The following is a 21,453-nucleotide window of genomic DNA, read 5'->3' on the forward strand; positions in this document are numbered from 1 at the left end:
TGGTGGTGTGGAATTCTGTATTCCTGGTCTTACTCCCGTCAAGCCAGATTTAGTTAAACTCATACAGTAAAAGAATAGGAGTCCTTGGGTTGTACAAATGTTTAACATGCTTGGCTGCCAATCAAAAGGTTGGTGATTTGAGTTCACTCAGAGGTGCCTTGGAAGAAAAGCCTGGCAATCTATTTCTGAAAAATCAGCCATTGAAAATCCTATGGAGCACAGTTCTACTCTGACACATGTGGGGTCGCCGTGAGTTAGGGTCAGCTCCACAGCAATTGGATAACAAATCAAAACCCACTGCTGTCGAGTTGGTTCTAACTCATGGAGACCCTAGAGGACAGAGTAGAACCGCCCCGTAGGCAGTCTTTACAGAAGTAGACTGCCACGTCTTTCTCCCACAGAGCAGCTGATGGGCTCAAACCATTGACCTTTTGATTAGCAGCTGAGCGCTTTAACCACTGTGCTACTAGGGCTCCTAGCAAGTGGTTAGGTAGATAATATAAACCTATGTTAGTCCTTCCTCTAGAAAGGGAGGGCCAGTTGTAAGGGATGCAGGGCCTTTTCTAGGAAATGTTAGCTCCTTAACCACATTCCAAATGATATGTTTATTGGAATAAGATCCTCAACCTTGGTTGGAAGTCTAGCGATAGAAAGTCAAATTTGACCTTCTTAGGTGGTTTATTTCACTCTGCACACCAGCCACCCTTATCTTTGAGACAAGAAAGCATTTTTTTTTATTACTCAGATTTTCTCCACAACAGTTTTTGAAAAATAACACCAAGAATCTCCAGCAAGTCTAAATCAAACCTAAGCAAGGTCTGGCTTTCTTTTACAGAAGATAAATGTTGAAAGAAGAATAGAAAATATACCATATTTATTGTTGGTGACAAGTAATTTCATGAAAGCCATTTCAGTACTCATCATCATACTTTGATTTCTGTGCCCAAATGCCTTCCCTGATTTTTAAGGAACACATGAACAATGGATCACATGAACAATGGATCACATGAACAATGGATCACAGGTTACACCTGGTACTGTGGCATCAACTCCGACTCATGGTGGCCCCATGTGTGTCACAGTAGAATTGTCCTCCATAGGGTTTTCAGTGGCTGGTTTTTTGGAAGCAGATTGCCAGGCCTTTGTTCTGAGGCACTTCTGGGTGGACTTGAACCTCCAACCTTTTAGTTAACAGCTGAGTGTGTTAACCATTTGCACAGCCCAGGGGTTTTGTTAATCACAGTTAAAAAGCCTGTTTTTTATGGAATTCTGCTGTGGTTCTCTTTGTTCCAGGGCTCAGAGATGGGGGAGTGGGGCTGGGCACGGCTTTGAAAAGCTCCTCTGGGACAATGGAGCGATGAAGCCGGGATCTAGCCTTCCCTGTCTGTTTTCTCTGCAGGTTCCGTCAGCTCCTCCCTATCTGATCACTGGCTCCTGAGGCTTGGGAGCAACAATGGCAGCACGAGGGGGAGCTTGCTGTCCTGGAGCTCCGCCCCCTGCCCCTCCCTGCCGCCCATGCCCGACTCTCCTGTCTTCACCAACAGCCTCGTCCATCAGGAAAAGGGTATGTTTTACCACATTTATTTAAATCGCTGACTTCATTTTCTACAAAGGCCATTATTTCTCATGTTTATGAAAGTGTTTGCATTTTATAGCCTTGAGTGTAAAGAATCAGTTGTTAGGAGAGTTTATTTGACTCTCAAATAAGGTCTTTCCTGACCAAGCCTTCGCCCACCTCTCCCACCCAATCCACTGCTCTCCAGCCACAGGCGTGTTCTTTCTCTGGTCTTCTGGGGTTTCCGTTCTAATGGGGAAGATGAAGTGTAAACATGCAAACTAATAGAGTGATGTGGCTAGAAGCAGTACCAAGGGCTAAGTGGTAGATAATCGGAGGAAGAAGACATTGATCTGGGGATGAGGGAGAAGGGGAGCAGAAGGCCCTGTTAGATAAGGTGGGTAGGAAAGACCTTTCTGAGTAGGTGGCACTTGAGCAGACACCTGAAGTGAGGGAGAGAATGAGTCGTGTCGAAGTCTGGAGAGTGTGTTCCAGACAGAGAACTACCAACAGTGAAGGATCTGAGGTGGGAGTGAGCATGGGATAGGTGTCAGCAGCAGAAGGAAACCAGAGTCGTGGCCAGAGCAGGATGAATGAGGAGGAGGGCGATGGGAGGGAGGCAGGGGCTAGATCGTGACCTCGGATCATGGTACGAGCATGGATTTTTCTGGAAGTGCAGTGGATAGCTATAGAGGATTTCGAACAGGGAAAGATGGGATCTTACTTGTATTTTTAAAACACCTACCCTGGCTGCTGAGTGGAGATTACATCATAGAGGGGCAAGAGTGGAAGGAAGAGTGCCAGTTAGGAGGCTATTACAGCTACCTAGGTGAGAAAGTGGTGCCTCGGACTAGTGTGTTAGGTAAGAGATGGTCAGGTTCGGGATATATCTTGGAGACAGAGCTAACAGCATTTGCTGATTTTGCCTGTGGGGTGTGAGGGGAAGAGTAATTAAGGATGACTCTTTGTTAGGGCCGAAATAACTAAGTCAATAGTGATACATTTCATAACATGGAAAGATTGGGAAGGAGCAGAGTCAGTTTTGGGGGAAATCAAGAAATGTTTGACATGGTCATTTTGAGATTCCTGGAAGACATCCAAGTCAAGACGATAATTAGGCAGTTGTCTAGCACAAATCTAAGCTGAGAAGTGTGCCCAGGGCTAGAGGTAAAAATTTGGAAATTATCAGCCCGTGCGTGGAATGTAAGACCATGGGGCTGGCTGGGCTCTCCGAGAGATATAGTAAAGATAGAAAACAGTAAAAACGTAGGATCAAACCCTGGAGCTCCCCACAGGGAGCTTGGTTGAGCAGAGGTGAAGCGGCCGACAAAGAAACTGAGAAGGAGCAGCCAGTGAAATGGGAAGAAAGCCAGTCCAATGTGATTCAGAGATGCGAGAAGAACACGGTCGTGGATGTGGTCAGCTGTGTGAAATACCACCGAGGGATTGAGCTAGGTGAGGACGGAAGGTGACCGTGGAGCTGACTGGGGGAGAGTGCCCAGCGCTGGCCAAGCTCATCTGTAGTTAGTGTAGAGGAGGAAGATTAGAAGCGTGGCTGCAGTAGACGGAGAAGAGGCTGGGGTTGAGGAGGTGACTGTGGGTGTAAATGCCACCATATATGGTCATTAGAAGGCCGGTGGCTGCTGAGGAGTGTGGGCTCACGGCAGGTTTTGTTTTCCTTTGCTAAATGGGAGATGATAGAGCACCTTAGTGTTCAGATGATCCAGTCTAGAGGGCGAGAGAGAGGAAGATGCAGGAGACTGAGGGAATAACTGTGGAAACAGTCCTTAAATAAGAATGGTGTGTATATGTGTATGCATTGAGTGTGGGGTGTGTGTGAGTGTGTGTTTGTGTGTGGGGGGATGGGGTGTGTGGGGTGTGTGTGTGTGTGGTGTGTGTGTGAGTGTGTGTGGGGATATGGGGTATGTGGGGTGTGTGTGTGTGGTGTCGAATGTATGTATACAGTGTACATGGTGTGTTTGTATGGTGTGTATGTATGGTGTGCACATGTGTGGTGTGCGTAGCATGTGCTGTTTGTGTGTGCTGTGTATGATATGTGTGGGGTTATACGGCTTGTGGGATGTATGTATGTATAGTGTCTGTGGTGTGTGTGTATAGTGTGGTGTGTGTGATGTGTGTGGGCTATGGGGTATGTGGTATGCATGTGGGGGTGTATATGTGTAGTGTCTGGGGGGTGTGTGTGGTCTGGTGTGTATGTGTCTTCAGCCTCTGTGCTCCTTCAGTGAGAAGACTGTAACACATTCTAATTACTCTTTAATTTTCTTGATTCCTATTAGCTCATGTATTAGATTTTTAAGCTTTTTTTTTATTAAAGTCTAGTATACATACAGTAAGTATACTAATCACAAGTGTACACCTGATGAATTATCATAAAGTAAATGTACCCATGTAACTATCACCCTGATTAAGATAGAGAAGGTTCCAGAAATCTGCTCCTGCCCCAGTCATTCCTATTTCCCTTCTCCCCAGAGGTCAAAGTAGGCATTATTCTGACTTCTAACACTGTAGATTAGTTTTGCCTGTTTTGGAACTTTATATGAAGGGAATCATATTATATACATTCTTTTTGTTTAGCCTATTTTGCTTAACATTGTGAGACATATATATTTGGTCTGTAGCAATAGTTCTTTCATTTAATGCCTTTTGTCAAAGAGATAACTCAGAGACATATAGTTTTCCGTACTATGTTATATATGAGAAAGAGAAAGGTATGCTGTTGTCTTTTGACTGTTCACTATTGTCAATTAAAAAAAAAAAAAATCCAGAGATTTGTAAAAGAAAGAGCAAAGCGTTGGGGGAACCCATCTTTTTTTTTCTTCTAAGTTTTATTTACCAATTCAACAGTTTCTTCATGTACCATTGAGGCACACTGATTACATTCTTTGAGTTGTGCAACCATTCTCACGCTCCTTTTCTGAGTTGTTCCTCCCTCATTAACATAAACTTCTTGCTCCCTAAGGTTCCTATCTAATCTTTCTAGTTGCTGTTGTCACTTTGATCCCATATGCAAAACCCAAACCAAACTTGTTGCCATTGAGTCAACTGCAACTCATAGTGACCCTATAGGACAGAGTAGAACTGCCCCATAGGCAAGGAATAATTGGTAGATTCGAATTGCTGACCTTTTGGTTAGGAGCCAAGTTCTTAACCACTGTACCATATATGTGCCATAGTTCTTAAAAGAGCATAATGATCAAGGCAGACCTTTTTTGCTAGGTAAGTGAAACTATTGTTTGGTTTTAAGATGACTTCAGGGAATATTTTTGGTTTAAGGTTTAAAGATTATATTTCCAGGCAATAGCTTCAGGGGTTCATCTACCACCCTGTGGTTCCAGAAAGTCTGGAGTCCATGAGAATTTTAAATTCTGTTCTGCATTTTCTGCCTTTTGATCAGGATTCTTCTATGGAATCTTTGATCAAAATGTTCAATAATGGTAGCTGGGCACCATCCAGTTCTTCCAATCTCGTGGCAAAGGAGACAGTTGTTCATGGAGGCAATTAGCCATATATCCATTTCCTCCTCCTATTCCTGACTCTCCTTCTTCCTTTGTTGATCTAGATGAACAGAGAGAGACCAATTGTTGTGCCTTGGATGGCTGCTTTAAGCTTTTAAGACCCCAGGCTCTATGCGACAAACTTGGAGGTAGAACAGAAGCACTAAATATGTTATTAGGCCAGTTAACTGGGGTATCCCGTGAAACCATGACTCTAAACCTCCAGACAAGGAACCAAATCCCGTGACGTGTTTGCTTGTACATAAGCAGCCTCAGGAGCTACTCTTTTTTTTTTTTTTTTGTCCTTCTTATAAATATATCTATCATACAACTTTTGTCAATTCAGCTTTTTACAAGTGTACAACTTCTTGATAGCAATTACAATAATCAGCTGTGCAACCCTACCATTAATCATTGCAATTTTTCCATCACTGATAATGCCCCTTTTCTTCCTCTCTTCCGCCCCTGGTAACCACTAGTGAACTTTGGTCTCTATACATTTATGTTTTCTTGTCTTTTTATACAAGGGGGGGTCATAAAATATTAGTCTTCCTGTGGTTAGCTTATTTCGCTCGGCATAATGTCTTCAAGCTCCATCCACACTGTAGTATCAAGACTTCTTCTACAGGCTGAGTAGTATCCCATTGTATGTATGTACTACATTTTGTGTATCCATTCATCTATTAATGGGCTTTTAGGTTGTTTCCACCTTCTGGCTATTGTGAATAGTGCAATGAACATTGGTATACAAGTCTCTTTTTCAATCTCTGCTTTCAAGTCTTTTGGGTATATACATAGGAGTGGAATGTCTGGGTCATATGGTAGTTCTATTTTTAGTTTTTTGTGGAACTGCCACACTGATTTCCACAATGGCTGTATCATTTTGCATTCCAGCCAGTGATGGATAAGAGTTCCAATTTCCCCGCATCTTTGCCAACATTTGTTATTTTCTGTTTTTTTTTTTTTTTTTTTCATTCTTAGCCATCCTAGTAGGAGTGAAATGGCATCTAATTGTGGTTGTGATTTGCACTCTCTGACAGCTAATGACACTGAACATTTTTTCATGTGTCTGGTGGCCATTTGAATGTCCTCTCTGGTGAAATGTCTATTCAAGTCCTTTGCCCATTTTATGATTGGGTTACTTGTCTTTTTGTTGTTGTCAAAGTTTTATATATATTTTTTGGTTATTAGATTCTTATCAGAGATAAGGTTTCTGAAGATATTCTCCCAGTCAGTAGTTTGTCTTTTTACTTTTTGGGTAAAGTCTTTTGATGAACATTTTTAATTTTTATGAGGTCCCATTTATTTATTTCGTCTTTTGCTGTTTGTGCTTTTGTTATTATGTTAGATAATCCATTGCTGAAAGCTAGGCCTGACAGCGTTGCCCCTTCTTGTTCTTCTAAGAATTTTATGGTTTTAGTTTGCATATTTAGGTCCTTAATCCATTTTGAATTTATTTTTGTGTATGGTGTGAGACGTGGGTTCTGTTTCATTTTGCTGCATGTATAAATCCAATTTTCCCAGCACCATTTATTGAGGGGACTCTTCTTTCCCTATTGAGTGGACTTAGCACCCTTGTCAAAAATCAGTTGATCATAGATGTGCTGGGTTATTTCTGGACTCTAAATTCTATTCTGTTGGTCTAAATGTCTATTGTTATACCAGTACCAGCCTGTTTTGACTACTGTAGCCGTGGAGTATATTTGAAAATCAGGCAGTATAAGTCCTCCCACTTTGTTCTTCTCTTTCAACATTGTTTTAGATATTCAGGGCCTTTTGCCATTCCATATAAAGTTCAGGCTTGGTTTTTCTATTTCTGTAAAGAAGGCTGTTGGAATTTTGATTGGGATTGCATTGAATCTGTAGATCGCTTTGGGTAGTACTGACATCTTAACAATATTAAGTCTTCCAGTCCATAAACATGGAACATCTTTCCATTTATTTAAGTCTTCTTAAATCTCTTTCAGCATGTTTTATACTTATTGCATAAGTTCTTCACGCCCCTGGATAGATTTATTCCTAGGTATTTTAATCTCTTAGAAGCTATTGTAAGTGGGGTTGTTTCCCTATTTCCCTTTCAGATTTCTCACTGCTAGTGTCCAACTGATTTTTGTTTGTTGACCTAGTACCCTGCAACTTTGTTATATTCCTCTATTAGTTCTAGAAGTTTTCTTGTGGACCCTTTGGAATTTTCTAGGTATAGAATCATATCATTTGCTAATAGAGATAATTTTACTTCTTTTTTTCCAATCTTGAAAGCTTTTATTTATTTTTCTGTCTTATTGTTCTGGCTAGGACTTCTGATACAGTATCGAATAGAAGTGGTGAGAGCGGGCACCCTTGTCTTCTTCCGGATTTCAAGGGGAAAGCTCTGTCTTACTCCATTAAGTATAATGTTGGCTGTTGGCTTTTCATATATGCCCTGAATCATACTGAAGAATTTCCCTTCTACTCCAGTCTTCTTTAGGATTTTTGTCAAGAAAGGTCTTGGATTTTATCAGACACTTTTTCTGCATCCATAGAGATGATCATATGCGTGGCCCCCTCCTTCTTTTCTTGGGTTCACTGATGGGCCAGAATCTACCACAGAGGTCACCCTGAGTGGTCTGACCTGAAAAGTTTGACTTGACCGTCAGGGGAAACATCTTGAACTATTATGGATTTCTGGGTTCTTGAGTTATTTATGGGTTCTCCAAAAATCCTTGCTGTGGACCATACCCTCCTGGTTCTCTCTGTGCAGTGTATGCCTTCTGTGGCTCCTCCTTCTCTGTCCTCCCATGGCACTTCCGCCTTGGTGGATTGCACCATTTCCAGCATCAAAATTTCCCAATTATAAGAGTATTTCACATTTTGTTTATTTATTCTATTGTAGTTTGATATTGGGGTTGTTTCTGGTTTGCTACTTTGGAAAATTACTGCTATGAACTTAATTGTTCATGTCTTTCCTTGTATTTATGACTGCATTTCTGATGAGTGCATAACTAGGAATGGACTTGCTGGGGCAGCAGCTGCTTATTTTTGTATTTATAACGCCACTGTATCAAAGCACTCAACACAGTTCTGGCATCTACCAGATTCTTATTAGATATTCATTAGTGAATAAATGGGATCGTAAAAATGGTGTGGTGGAGGCATCAGACCTCCTCTAACTTCACAAGTGGGAAGGAGAGTCAAGATCAACAGCCCAAGGCTGATTCCTCTGAGGAGGAGGTCAGACATACCTCTACCCTCCAAACTTTTTTTTTTTTTTTTCACCAGTTCTGACACCAGCCATCCCTCCCACGGGGCTCTCAACTTCCCTGATGGGTTTGATAATTCATTGCAGTGGCCATGCAGAACTCATAGGTTATAGGGTTTGTTAGGGAAGGAACAGGTTACAATTCAGGATTAGAAATGATTCAGGATACAGTTCTTGGATCAGTACAGCCTATCCTCAGCTGTGCCACCAGGCAGACCTCTCTCTGGCCCTCGGCCCCTTGGGCCAGCTTCTTCCCTGCTTGGTAAGTGTTAAAAGCTCTTTTGCTCCAGCAGTAAACCTTGGCCCAAAGGCGCTCAGCTCTCTTGCTTCACGGGTTGGTGAGCCTCACTGCAGCCGTCTCGCGCTGGTCTCCTCGTTCCTGCCACCTCGCGCCGCTATTGCTTTAGCCGCTGCCGCACTACCGTCTCTCACTGTCCTCTGTGTGATTGCACCTCTCTTTCTGTGTCTCCCGGGTCTAGGAGGTTCTCAGCACAGGGACCCCAGGTCCAAAAGACATGCTGTGCTTCCATCTCTTCCTCTTGGTGGTAGTGAGGTCCCTCCTTCCTGCCTCTGGGATGGCTCATTTTGAGCTTAGTGGGATGGCAAAACTGACCCTCGTTAGAGTTCCATACACCTTGTTTGCATGGTCCCACTCCCACAAGGGTGCCATGCACCTTATTTACATTTTTAGAAAGCTATCCAAGCCCCTTGGTGGGCCACAAACACCTCATCTGTATAGTCCCACCCAGTTATTTGGTGGGAGTTACAAGACCATGGTGGGAAAGGCCATGTAAAAGCAATCCATCACCCTGCAAGAATAGAATGTTCAAGCTATGGTTTTAGATTATTTAAGTCAACCTTCTGGTTTACAATGGTTTATGTTTCACATTTTGGTTAATTTATTCTTCAGTGTTTGGCGTTGTGCCTCACGATATTTCACTGTTAGAAAAAATGCATCTCTGCGTGCATCTTGGATTTGTGTCTGATTTCCTTAGAATACATTTCTGTGCAGACAGACTGTTTAATGTGTTGTGGTCTGGCTCTCCTTGTCTGGGCATTGCTTTTTCCCCTCGTATTTTCATGACTGCACGTTTAGGGCAACACCTATAAAACAATGGAATCCCTTGGTGGCACAAATGGGTTAGCACTGGGCTACTAACTGACAGGTTGGAGGTTCGAACCCACCCAGAGGAAACTTGGAAGAAAGGCCTGGTGATCTGCTTCTGAAAAATCAGCCATTGGAAACCCTCTGAAACACAATTCTACTCTGACACGCATAGGATCGCCATGAGTCAGAATTGACTTGACAGCGACTTTTTTTGTTTTCTTTTATGTGAAACAGAAAAGACTTTCCCAAGCTTGTTCATTCCCATCAGCATTGTCTCTGACAAGCTCATAAATCCATCCCAGCTCTGTCTTACGGAGCAGTACCTCAGGCCATTTCTCAGGGCTCCCACGGAGAGATGTGTTTGACACTCCCTTGAGGAGGCAACTTCAAAGGATGGCCCAGCTTTTCACAAGGTGCTCAGATAGGAGTCAGGCGCAGCCACAGGAAAACTCCCCATCTCTGCTGCTTGCAACAGAGGGGCAGGGTGGGAAGTAACATTTGTTGAGGAATAACTTTCCACCAGATCCTGGCAGGCATTTCACTTACTTTATCTAACGTAGTCCTCAAAAACCCAGGGAGAGGCGCAATTATAGCCAATTTTTACAGAGGAGAAAATGGAACCCGGAAGTCACCAATCATAAGCTCACCTACTGGAAATGTTGTTAGCTGCTGTCAAGTTGGCCCCAACTCGTGGCGACTCCACGTACAACAGAACAAAAGGCTGCGCAGTCCTGCACCATCTCCAAGCTTGGTTGTGGATCGGATAGTTGTGATCCGTGGGTTTTACACTGACTGATTTTTGGAAGTAGATCGTCAAGGCTTTGTTCCTCCTCCTTCTTAGTCTGGCAGCTCCCCTGAAACCTGTTCAGCATCACAACAACACAGAAGCCTCTGCTGATAGATGGGTAGCGGCCGTGCATGAGATGCGTTGGCCAGGAGCTGAACCTGGGCCTCCCGCACCGGAGGCAAGAATTCTCCCACTGAACCACCGGTGTGACACGGCTGAAAAATGGACCTCAGTCCCCTCTGGTTGCCAGTCCTAGCTCCGAGACTCTCAGACGTAAATTCCAACTTAGAGTTTCTTCCATTCAGACACTGCAATAACCTTGCCTCTAAGGGGAGCTTTCCCTCTTCACAGATTTTGAAACCTGTTTGAGAAGCTATGAAATGGTTGAAAAATCCAGCCTTGTTTTCTTGTTATTCATAAACCTGGGCGAGATCAAAATCTAGGATATTGATTTTCACTAACAGTTGGTGCCAACACTTCCCCTCACCTCCATGGGTTTGGAAATATGTGGGAGGGTGTTTTTGGCTATCGCAGTTACTAGGGGCTGGGGAAGAGAGGGAGGCCACCAATGTTTGCCGTTAGTTGCCATCGAGTTGGCTCTGACTCTTGGTGACTTTATGTACAATAGAATTAAATGTCGCCTGGTCCAGCACTACCATCATGATCGTTTGTATGCTTAAGTTCGTTACTGTGGCTCTCTTGTCAATCCATCTCTTTTGAGGGTCTCCCTCATTTTTGCTGAGCTTCTACTTTACCAAACATGATGTCCTTATCCAGCAATTGGTCTTTCCTGATGACATGTTCAAAGTAAGTGAGCTGAAGTCTCGCCATCCCCGCTTCTAAGAAGCATTCTGGTTGTATACTAGCATTTAGTGTCCTGCAATGCCCAGGGGAGGCCTGGTGGCACAGTGGTTGAAGTGCTTGGCTGCTAACCAAAAGGTTGGCAGTTCAAACCCACCAGCCGCTCCACGGGAGAAGATGTGGTAGTCGGCTTCTGTAAAGGTTTACAGCCTTGGAAACCTGGTAGGGCGGTTTTACTCTGTCCTAAAGGGTCACTATGAGTGGGAATCAACTTGACAGGAGTGGGTTTGGTTTTTTTTTTGGAATGCTTAGGGATGGTACCAGTCAGTAAAGAATTGTCCTTACCAAGGTCAGCACCCCACTTTAGAGAAACACTGTTAAGCCTAAGGCAGAGGCGTAGCGAGGGTAATCAGCCTCCCTTCCCTCCTCCATGATGCTGGCAGGGGGTGGGGCTTGCCGGCCAGCCTCATCTGGTGCCCCCTTGGACTTGTGCCTTCAGGCAAATGCTCATTTCTGGTCCCCCTCGCTATGCCTCTGGCCTGAGAACATCATCTTTCTGGTGGCTCTGGTTATGGCGGGACATAGTAACAATGAAGACTTCTTAAACTGAGATGGGTGAGTCCAAGTTTTGTAGGGAATATCTAGTAAACTAGTTGTCCTCAGGTTGACTCTGACTCTTGGTGACTCCATGTGTGTCAGAGAGGGGCTGTGCTCCATACCGTTTCAATGGCTAATTTTTCCGAAGTAGATCCTCAGACCTTTAGTTCAAGGCGCCTCTAGGTGAACTTGAACCTCCAGTCTTCCCATTGGCAACCAAGGGCATTAATGTTTGCACCACTGACGGGCTCCCTGGCTATAGCATATACACTTGGGAGTGGTGGGGGAGTGGTGCTCCATAAGAAAAAAATATAAAAATACCTTATTGTGCCATTTTTATAAAAACATGCCTATGGGTTCGAGACTTCAGCCTCCTTAGCTTCTCCGTATAATAACAACCTTCAATTATAAAAATTTCCTCTGTGGCTTTTATTGTGCCTCAGAGGTTGGCTTTCTCCTTTTCAGTGTTTACTGCAGAGGAAGGCATTTCAATTCTGATTTCCTCTTTGATCTAAAAGTTTATCTGGGAGTTTGTTTCTTAGTTTCAGTTATTTCATTTTTTTGTCACCTTTTTCTTTATTTCCGATTTCGTGGCTTATGATTCAAGAACGTGGTTTAGAAAATTACTCCTTTATTGATTCTGAGTTGTCTTTGTGATAAAGTACATGCTGATCGTTTTGTAAATGTTCCCTGTAAAATAATGTATGTTCTCTGTTTGCGGGCTGCGAGTTTTGTATCGTAACTATTAGGTTAGGTGATTGTTTTATTCAATTCCCCTATGCTTTTAAATCTGCCTTATCTAGCTCTGCCTGGATTTAGGAGGTATAATAAAACCTTCCTCTTTAACTGTATTTTTATCAAGTAATCCTTGAATCTTAATACTTTCTGGGTTATATTGTAAGCTGCTTTGTTAATAGGTATTCACAAGTCTATGACCATTAGATCTTCATAACTTGTGCCCTTTATCCTTCTAATGTTGCGCTTCATCCTGTTTAGTGTTTTTAACCTCAAGTTAGGCCTTGTTCAAGATGAATAATTTCACCTCCTCCTTTTGTTTCTTCGCATTTGCCTGGTAGGTCTTTACCCATCTCTTTATTGCTTTATGAGCCTACCTTTTTGAGTTAGTTTTAAGTGATTTCTGGTAAACAGCATCCTATGGTTTTTTTTTTTTTTTTTTTTTAATAAGTAAAAATTTCAGTGTCTGTCTTGTAATGGGAGAATGCAGTTCATTCATATCTAAGGTAACACCTGCAAAACGTGATTTCATCTGAGAATTTGTATTTTTTATCTTTCCTGGTTTGGTCTTGTTACTTTTTCCTTTTTATCCCCCTTGTTAATTTGTAAGTTCTGCTGTTGTTACTTCACACATTTTTCTACTGTTATGTGGATGTCAGAGGCCAGCTACTTCCCTGAGGATTCCTTGGGTGGTACAGACAGTTACCATGCTTGGCTGCTAACAGGAAGGTTGGAGGTTCGAGTCCACCCAGAGGCACCTCAAAAGAAAGGCCTGGTGATCTATTTCCGAAAAATCATCCACTGAAAACTCTCTGGAGCGTAGCTCTACTCTGACGCTCATGGGTTGCTGTGAGTCAGAATCAACATGATGGCAACTGGCCAATCCCCCGAGGCACTCTATGTCACCACCAGCTCCTCTCCTTCCTCCATAAGGTGAGACCTAGACAATACTTCCGCGTCACCACTCTTTCCCTGCCTTTCACCTCCTCCCTCTGGGCTGTTTTAGAATCCCCCACGCCCAACTCTTAGCTTTTGCTGAGATGGGTCAGTACTCTGCGGTGTTGATTCAAATGCCCCTTGTGGTCCCTCTTCTGTCCCGAGCGCACTGACTCAGCCTGATGTTCCATGCTCTGTCCGTCTGTCCTTGTCTGCAGGACGGACCGCATGGATGCAGGGCCACAGCTCATCGCTGCTGTTCTGCCCTTTGTCATCCCCTCCCGGAAGGCTTGGCTCTGGTTCATTCCTATTTGGTCAGAGCTCTTTCTCAGCTATGTGGCTGATACACTCTCTAAATCCTTGCCCAGCCACAAATCTTTTCTTTCACCTGCAAGTGAGTGGCAGCTCGGTTGCCTGCAGGGCTCTGGAGTGACATCCTTTTCTCTGAGGCGTCTGTAGAGACTTTCCCACGGTCTCCCAAGCCCCAGAATTGCAGGTGAGAATCCTTTTGATGTGAGAGTCACTTGTTCTTTCTGCCTGGAAGCTTTACAGATTCTCTTTTTGAGCTTGGGGTTCAGGAATTCTACAGAATATGCCCAGGGTGTTTTCGTTCATCAACCCTGCCTAGAGCTAAGGGAGGCCTTTCTTTCTATAAGCTCAGGCCTTTTTTGTAGGGGAAATTTTCATTTATTTTTTGCTTCATTATTGTCTCTCCAGAGTCCCTGCATGGTGCAAACAGTTAACACACTTGGCTGCTAACCTAAAAATTGGTGGTTTGAGTCCACCCAGAGGCACCTTGGAAGAAAAACCTGGTGATCTGCTTCCAGAAGAACAACCATCGGAAACCCTGTGGGGCACAGTTACACTCTGACACACACAGGGTTGCCATGAGTCAGAACGGGCATGATGGCAGCTGGTTTTGTTGTCTCTTCTGCTTCCTAAATCCCTACCATTTGTCTGTTGGGTCTTCTGGTCTCTAAGTACCTGCCCCTCCTCCTTTTTCCCTTGTGATGCATATCTCTTTGCCATTTTGCTCTGTGGTCTGAGATGTTTCTTTCACTTTGTCTTTCAGATTGTTCATTTGAGTCTCGATAGTAACCAACCTTTCAGTTCATTTTCTCAATTTTAAAACTTGGAAGTCACATTTTTGGGTTATTTTGTTCTTCTGTACTTGAATGTCCTTAGGAATTTTTAAGTTATCTGTTTTCTCCAGTGGTTCTATTTCATTAGTAGTTTGATTGTTCTGTTTATTCTTTAATGTAGGTGTTTACAGCAATCAATTTCCCTCTGAGCACAGCTTTCGCTGTGTCCCGTAAGTTTCAAGGTGTTATATTTCTTTTTCATTCGACTAAGTGTTTTCTGATTTCTCTTTTGGTTTCTTCCTTGACCCATTGGTTTGCTCTGTTTGTTCTTAATTCTCTGGCTGCAGGACCCCTATGTGTGGTTATTTTTCTGTTTCTGCCCAGTGGAGCTCTGACCGGCTGTGATTCTTGGGAGCGAAGGAAGGCACAGTGGTCTCGGCTCCTGATGGCCGATGGCCAGTGGTAGGACCAAAACCAACCAGACCCATTGCCGTCAAATTGATTCTGACTCATAGCGACCCTATAGGACATAGTAGAACTGCCCCATAGGGTTTCCAAGGAGCGGCTGGTGAATTTGAACTGTGGACCTTTTGGTTAGCAGCCATAGCTCTTAACCACTGCAGCATATCCTTTTTCCTTCACAGCCTTGTCCCATTGTCTCAGTTTCAGAGGTGGAGATGCCCGATTTCCTTAGCCAAGGATAGAAAGTCATATAGGAATCAAGGTGGCTACATGGACAGGAACAGGCATGGCATTTCTCAGGACAGTATCCACTAGTTCCAGAGCCCTCCTGTGGGTGCGGCCGTGCCCACCAGGGCAGAGGCACCAGCTGTGCAAAGAGGGCTCTCGCGGGACCCGAGAAGCTCATCCTGTGTCCTCTGGGGCCTGTATAACCTTCAGGAAGAACTTAGCTATCCACATTCTTAATGTCAACTGTTCATTGGCTCTGGGTCCTTCCTGGTTCAAACTGGGTGTGAGCAAGGCCACAGACTCCTCTTGGAGTGGGGATAGGGAATTCGGGGAGGGGGAGCCTGAACAGCACACCTGCATCTAGCTCCCAGCATCCCAGAAGTCCATTTCCCAAGCGGGGAGCATCCAGACAAGAAGGGCGCTGCTTAGTAGATATGGCAGCAGGCTCTGCCTTAAAGGCCCTAGAGAGCACAAACTGTTTGCCCTCGGGTATTAACTGAAAGGTTTGCAGTTAGAATCTACCTGGCGGCACCACAAGAAAGGCCTGGCGTTCTACTGCTGTAAAGATCACAGCCAAGAAGACCCTATGGAGCACAGTTCTACCTGACACACGTGGGGTTGCCATGAGTCAGAGTTGACAGCAACTGGAACTGGGACAGCTGTGTTCTCATTTCCTTCTGTCCTTACACCATTTATGTCTCAGTTTACCCAATGCTCTTTCTCAGATCGCGTTATAGTCCAATAAATAGCATGAAAGAAAGAAAAGAGTGCCGAGGGGGCTTTTTCAGCGCTGTCTTGAGAAAGAGGAGAAACGAGTTTCTCTGGCCTCTGCGAGGTCTGTGAAATATAGCTCAAGTGCTGATGTCAGCTCTGGCCGCAGGGCCTTTCATACCAGGAAGAAAGGAAGGGCAGCTATTTAGGTCGGCTGCCAAGTCATCTAACCACCTGCCAGGGCTGCAGACGACCTTCTCTCCTTTTGAAAGGCTAAAAGTCACAGCTTTGTCCTCCTCACACAAAGCCTCCCTTCTGGCCTTCCCGGGGCTGGGGGACAGAACAAATCTCACACATGTCCCAGATACCAGAACCTTTTTTTCTGAGGTATGGGAATTTAATGGGGGAGCAGCCAGATCAATCCAAATGGAAATTACAAGTATTTTGAGTGCAATTGTGTCTATTGCTGGTAACACAAAAAAAAGAGGGCAGAAAAAAATACAAAAAAAATTATCTGTGAAAACCCTGAAAGGCAAAATGTCCTAGGAACCCCTGATGTGCTGTCAAAGTCCTCCTGTGGCTAACAGGCTCTACCCCTCTTCAGTCCCTTCTTCCTGGGAAGCCTGGCTAACGAGGACTGTGCTTCCCCCGTGGTGCTCACAGGGACCCTGCCCCGTTCCTCTGTTCTCCCCAAGCCCTCTGCTGTGCCTCTGGAAGCCCGGGGTCTTTCTCCTTAAAGCGCCACTGTCTCGCTTTGCTTGTGCTACCGGAGCACAGACACCAGGGGGTGGGTTTAAAGAACAGGAGTCTATTTTCTCACAGCTGTGGTGGCTAAAAGTCCAGATCGGAGTCTTTGCTGTGTGGATGGCTTCCTTGTTGGTAGCTTCGGGCACTCCTTGGTTCCTTGGCTTGTAGGCGATCGTCACCTGGTGTCTGTCTTTCCCCGTGTGTGTCACCCATGTGTCTATTCTGGTGTTTTTGTAACAGAAGTGATTAGGTTTAGGGTCTACCCTACACTGATATGATCTCAACTGATTGATTATTTACATTCCCTTAGATGATATTATGGCAGGTGAATACAGTACATTATATTAGATGTGGTTATGTTACATCACGGGAGACACTTGTGGTTCGAGGGTAGAATTCTCACTTTTCGTGCAGGAGACCCGGGTGCCGTTCCAGCCCCTGCACCTCGTGCACCGTCACTACTTGGCTATCAGTGGGTGTTGTTTTGATGCTGAACAGGTTTCAGCAGAGCTTCCTGACGAAGAAGAAAGGACTGGCCATCCCTTTCCCAAAGCCAGCCAATGACAACCCTATGGATCCACAGCCAAACACTGCACAGGACTGGTAGCATCTTGTTCCTTTGTGCATGGGGTCACCATGAGCGGAAACAGGCTCGATGGCAGCTAACAACAAAACAACAACATTCGGTTACATTATGGAAGCTAATCTGCTCACTTAAGGCCAGCTGATCTAATCACCTGCAGCTACACCGTGACAGCAACTGGACGAGTGTTTGGCCGAACAGCCGGGAACCAAAGCCTAGCCAAGTTGACACATAAACTGTCACAACTCTTTTTTTTGTGACAGTGGCCCTTGCTCATTTTTGGAGTTGCTCCCATACTCCTTGAGGATCCAGCATATTGAGAGTGGACAGTTGGGTGAAAGGTTTGTGTTGTTGACTGAGTCTTCCCTAAACGCATGTGACTTCCCTTGACCATGTGGACTGTGTGTTTCTGCTGAAGGTTTCTTTCTCGGTGATTGTAGGCATCCTGTAAATCAAGGCATTTTAATGGCACAAGAACTAGTGGCTGAGTGTTTCTTAAACTTCAGCACACAGTTTGGTTATGAGTATGTTTGCTTTAGATTGTTGATGCAGGAAAGAATGAAGAAGAAAGTAAGCCATAATAGCACCCCCTGGCCCCCTGCACACCTCGTTGTTTTAGCATTCATTTCTTCATGTTCGTTTATGTGTTTCCACATGCATGTGTAATACACATACGTACACACCTATACACGTATGCATGTGTATATAATTATTTTTACAAGTGGGATTACTTTAGTTTTCCCTAGACTCTATTTGTCACTTAGCAGTATATATCAAAAACTTCCCACGTACATACAGCTATTTCAAGGCAAATAAGGAAGAAGGCATGTGTGGCAACTCTGATGAAATTAAGCACACAGTTCCATTTTTAGCCCAGGATGAACACCTGAGATCCTTGGGTTTGAAAGCTGCAGTCCCCTAATTTGACCTGGAAAAGCAGGGACTTTTGCTGAGCAGTCCATTTCATGGAAGTAATTTAAAGATGGGTGAAAATGAAGTTAAATCTTGGAGTTAGATGCCCCTGAGACTGGACTTTATCAGGAATCTGAGATACCATGGCCTATAAGTACCTTCTACCTTGCCCAGTGATTTCAAATATATGTCAACGGACTTCCATAGAACTGTGGATGAAAACACTGAAGCTCCACAAGGGCAGGAACAATATGGTCTTGTTCACTGCTGTATCCCCTATATCTAGCATTGTGGGTGATAGTTGCCATTGAGTTGGCTCTACTCATGGTGACCCCATGAACAAGGGAGTGAAATACTGTCCGATCCTGCACCATCCCTGTGATCAGTTGCAGATGGGACCTTTGTGATCCACAGGGTTTTCATGGGCTGATTTTTGGAAGTAGATTGCCAGGCTTTTTCTTCCTAGTTCATCTGAGTCTGGAAGGTCTGCTAAAACCAGTCTAACATCAAGCAACACGCAAGCCTCCGCTGAAAGATGGGTGGTGGCCATGCATGAGGTGCATTGGCCGGAAATCAAACCACGGGAATTCTACCACAGAACCACTAATGCCTCATGCCTAGAATACTAAAAGAAACAAACAAAAAAACCTGTTGTCGTTGAGTCGATTCCCGCTCACAATGACCCAACGTGTTACAAAGTAGAACTGCTCTATAGGGTTTTCCACCCAGGGAACCCCTGCCCATCCCAACTCATAGCAACCCTATAGGACAGACTAGAACTGCCAATAGGGCTTCCAAGGAGCGGCTAGTGAATTTGAACTGCCAGCCTTTTGATTAGCAGCCATATCACTTAACCACTACGCCGCTTAGTGCCAGATATGTCAGAGGCACGCTATAAATCCTTGTCCTATGAACGGCAGTGCTGCAGTTCCCCTTCCTGCGGCTGGAATATTCTCTGGCACTAACGCTCTTGGTGTCTTTCAGCAGGGTTGGAGTCCGGGCCATTGGTACGGAGCATCCAAGGCAGAAGCATCAGCATGAAGGCTCCCACCCCTTCCCGAACCAAGCAGGGAGCCTTCAAGACCATGCCCCTCCGGTGGTCTTTTGGACACAAGGAGAAACCACCCGGTGCATCCGTGGAGTTGGTGGAGTACCTGGAGTCCAGACGGAGACCTCGATCCACAAGTCGGTCCATTGTTCCGCTGCTGACCCGTGCCACAGGTAGGAAAGAGAGGTCACCCACGCCGCGCTCTAACTCCACCCTCTCCACGCATGAAGAAGACAGTGGACAAGCCAGTGGGGGCGCACAGGTCGGGGTGTCCCACCTCTCGGCCCATGCCAACCACTGTCCGGTCCCTGGAAACTCAGACGCTCTAAACGCAGCAAGAAAACTACAGGAAAACATAAGTCAGGATATCAGGCTTCCCAAAAAGTTTGACCTGCCCCTCACTGTGACGCCCTCAGCTGAGAGTGAGAGACCAGCCCGACCCGAGGGCCAGAGGAGCGGGAACTGTAGGGCCAGCAGCCATCTGGGAAGCAATAGCAGTGTAACCTCCCCCAAGGAGGTGCCCAATGCTGTGGGGTTATATAGAAATAGCAAGGACAGTCGCCAGAACACGGTAGCCAAGGTAAGGGCCGATGTGGACGAAAGGGACTCAGAGACAGACAGATACCATCAGGGCACGCTCTCCCTCCTGAGGTCTGTGTTTCGGAAGAAGGAGAACAAAAGGAAGAGCGACAGGGCCGAAGTTGCCCCGCACGCGTCCTCAGGCACCCTGGTGCGTGGCAGGCTGAGCCCAGCTTCCGAGGCGCAAACTCGAGGCCCGTCCCCTTCCCTGGGGATTAGGGAGAGCCTGGCCAGGGGCCCGGCCAGCTACCTGGAGAGGGACCTCTGCTCGGCGCCCAGCTCTCTCCCGCTTCCTCGCAAGGCCAGCAGGCCCACGAAGGGCAGTGCACTTGGCACTTCCCAAAGGAGTGTCCCGGGGGAACAGACTTCCTACAGCACCTTGCAAAGGGTGAAATACCACACTCTTTCCTTAGGCCGGAAGAAGAACTTACCGGAATCCAGCTTTTGAAGGCCCATTCCAGTGTTGTGTGAAACTGGCTGGCATTCTTGCAATTTTGCACTGAGTAGCTACAATTGTCAGGGCACACCCATAGGTAGCCTGTGTTGAGTGGGCTTTTGCTAAGTCAGTTGTCTTGGGTGGGGGCGGGGGGTGGATTATTTTTCCCCCTTCTTCATGTCTAGACTTCCAGCACCCAATGTCCAAGTATCTTCCTGTATTGTTGGGTGCTTTTATACCGCCAGGCCACTAGAGGGTACTGTTGGGTCAGCATTACCATTTCAGGGCAAGAACTGATCTTTTGTTTAAATAATTCAGGACCTGAATACCTGTACTCCAGAGTGATTTGGATGTAGGTAAACCTTTGAGCATAATTAATAAAAATGTTTATTATTTTTGTTGTATCAAATATTGTCATTGGCAACTCCTTTTAAAAATCTTTTTTTTAAACATTGGTTGGACTTAAAATCTTTTTCTTCCTTTTTTAATGCTTCTCTGGGATAAAGCATTAAAGAGAGAAAAAATGTAATAGGGATTTTAAGGCAAAATTCTAGGAGAGAGATGGGAAAGATGAAGTTTTAAAATATTTAATATATAATAAATTAATTGTGTTAAAGTTTTTTCAAGGTATTTTAAAAAGATAACTATTTTGGTACTATGAACAAAAGGAAGTTCTTTTTTTTTAGTTATGAGATCTATGTATAATTTTAATAAAAGTCCATCACTGAAATATACAAGTGGTTGTCTGAATTATTGACATCTTTTTTTTTTTTTTTTGTGATAAATGAGGAAACGCTGGTGGCAGAGTGGTTAAGAGCTATGGCTGCTAACCAAAATGTCAGCAGTTGGAATCCACCAGCTGCTCCTTGGAAACCCTGTGGGGCAGTTCTACTCTGTCCTATAGGGTTGCTATGAAGCGGAATAGACTTGACAGCAACGTGGTTTGTTTTCTTTTCTTTTAGGTTTGTGATTGACTAATTTTTGTTCCTACTGTGTAAGCCTGGTTCATTGCTACTGATACAGAAAGTAGTTACTTGAGTTGTTCTGAAATTTGAAAATGCTTTTAATTAAAAGTACTTCCTTTTTTCTAAAGAAATACAAGTCTATCAGCTCACACTTGTGACTCCTTTCTCTCTAGAGTTCTTGTACTTGCTGGGTTTCAGGCCTGCCTTGATGCACCATTAATTGACTGTCCCTGGGTGGTGAGAACGGTTAAACGTTTTACTGCTAACTGAAAGGTTGATGGTTCGAGTCCGCACAGAGGCTCGGAAGAAAGGCCTGGTGATCTGCTTCCAAAAGGTCACAGCCCTGAAAACCCTATGAAGCACAGTTCTACTCAGCATAAGTAGGGTTGCCATAAGTCAGAACTGATTTGATGGCAACTGGCTTGGCT

At 44.7% G+C, this 21,453-nt stretch overlaps 1 protein-coding gene across 1 annotated transcript in view; it reads left to right on the plus strand.

The window, feature by feature from the left end:
• USP43 (ubiquitin specific peptidase 43) overlaps nucleotides 1–20,759 on the plus strand; it is an 84,302-nt gene extending 63,543 nt beyond the window's left edge. Inside the window, exons 13-14 of the mRNA XM_064270362.1 lie at nucleotides 1,400–1,564; nucleotides 18,982–20,759. Of these exons, the coding sequence (XP_064126432.1) occupies nucleotides 1,400–1,564; nucleotides 18,982–20,072 (1,256 nt within the window). The 3' untranslated portion in view covers nucleotides 20,073–20,759. The remainder of the gene's footprint in view (nucleotides 1–1,399; nucleotides 1,565–18,981) is intronic.
• The last annotated feature ends 694 nt before the right edge of the window (nucleotides 20,760–21,453 follow it).

Source organism: Loxodonta africana, chromosome 18 (assembly GCF_030014295.1).
Source record: "Loxodonta africana isolate mLoxAfr1 chromosome 18, mLoxAfr1.hap2, whole genome shotgun sequence".
NCBI classification, from domain to species: Eukaryota; Metazoa; Chordata; class Mammalia; order Proboscidea; family Elephantidae; genus Loxodonta; species Loxodonta africana.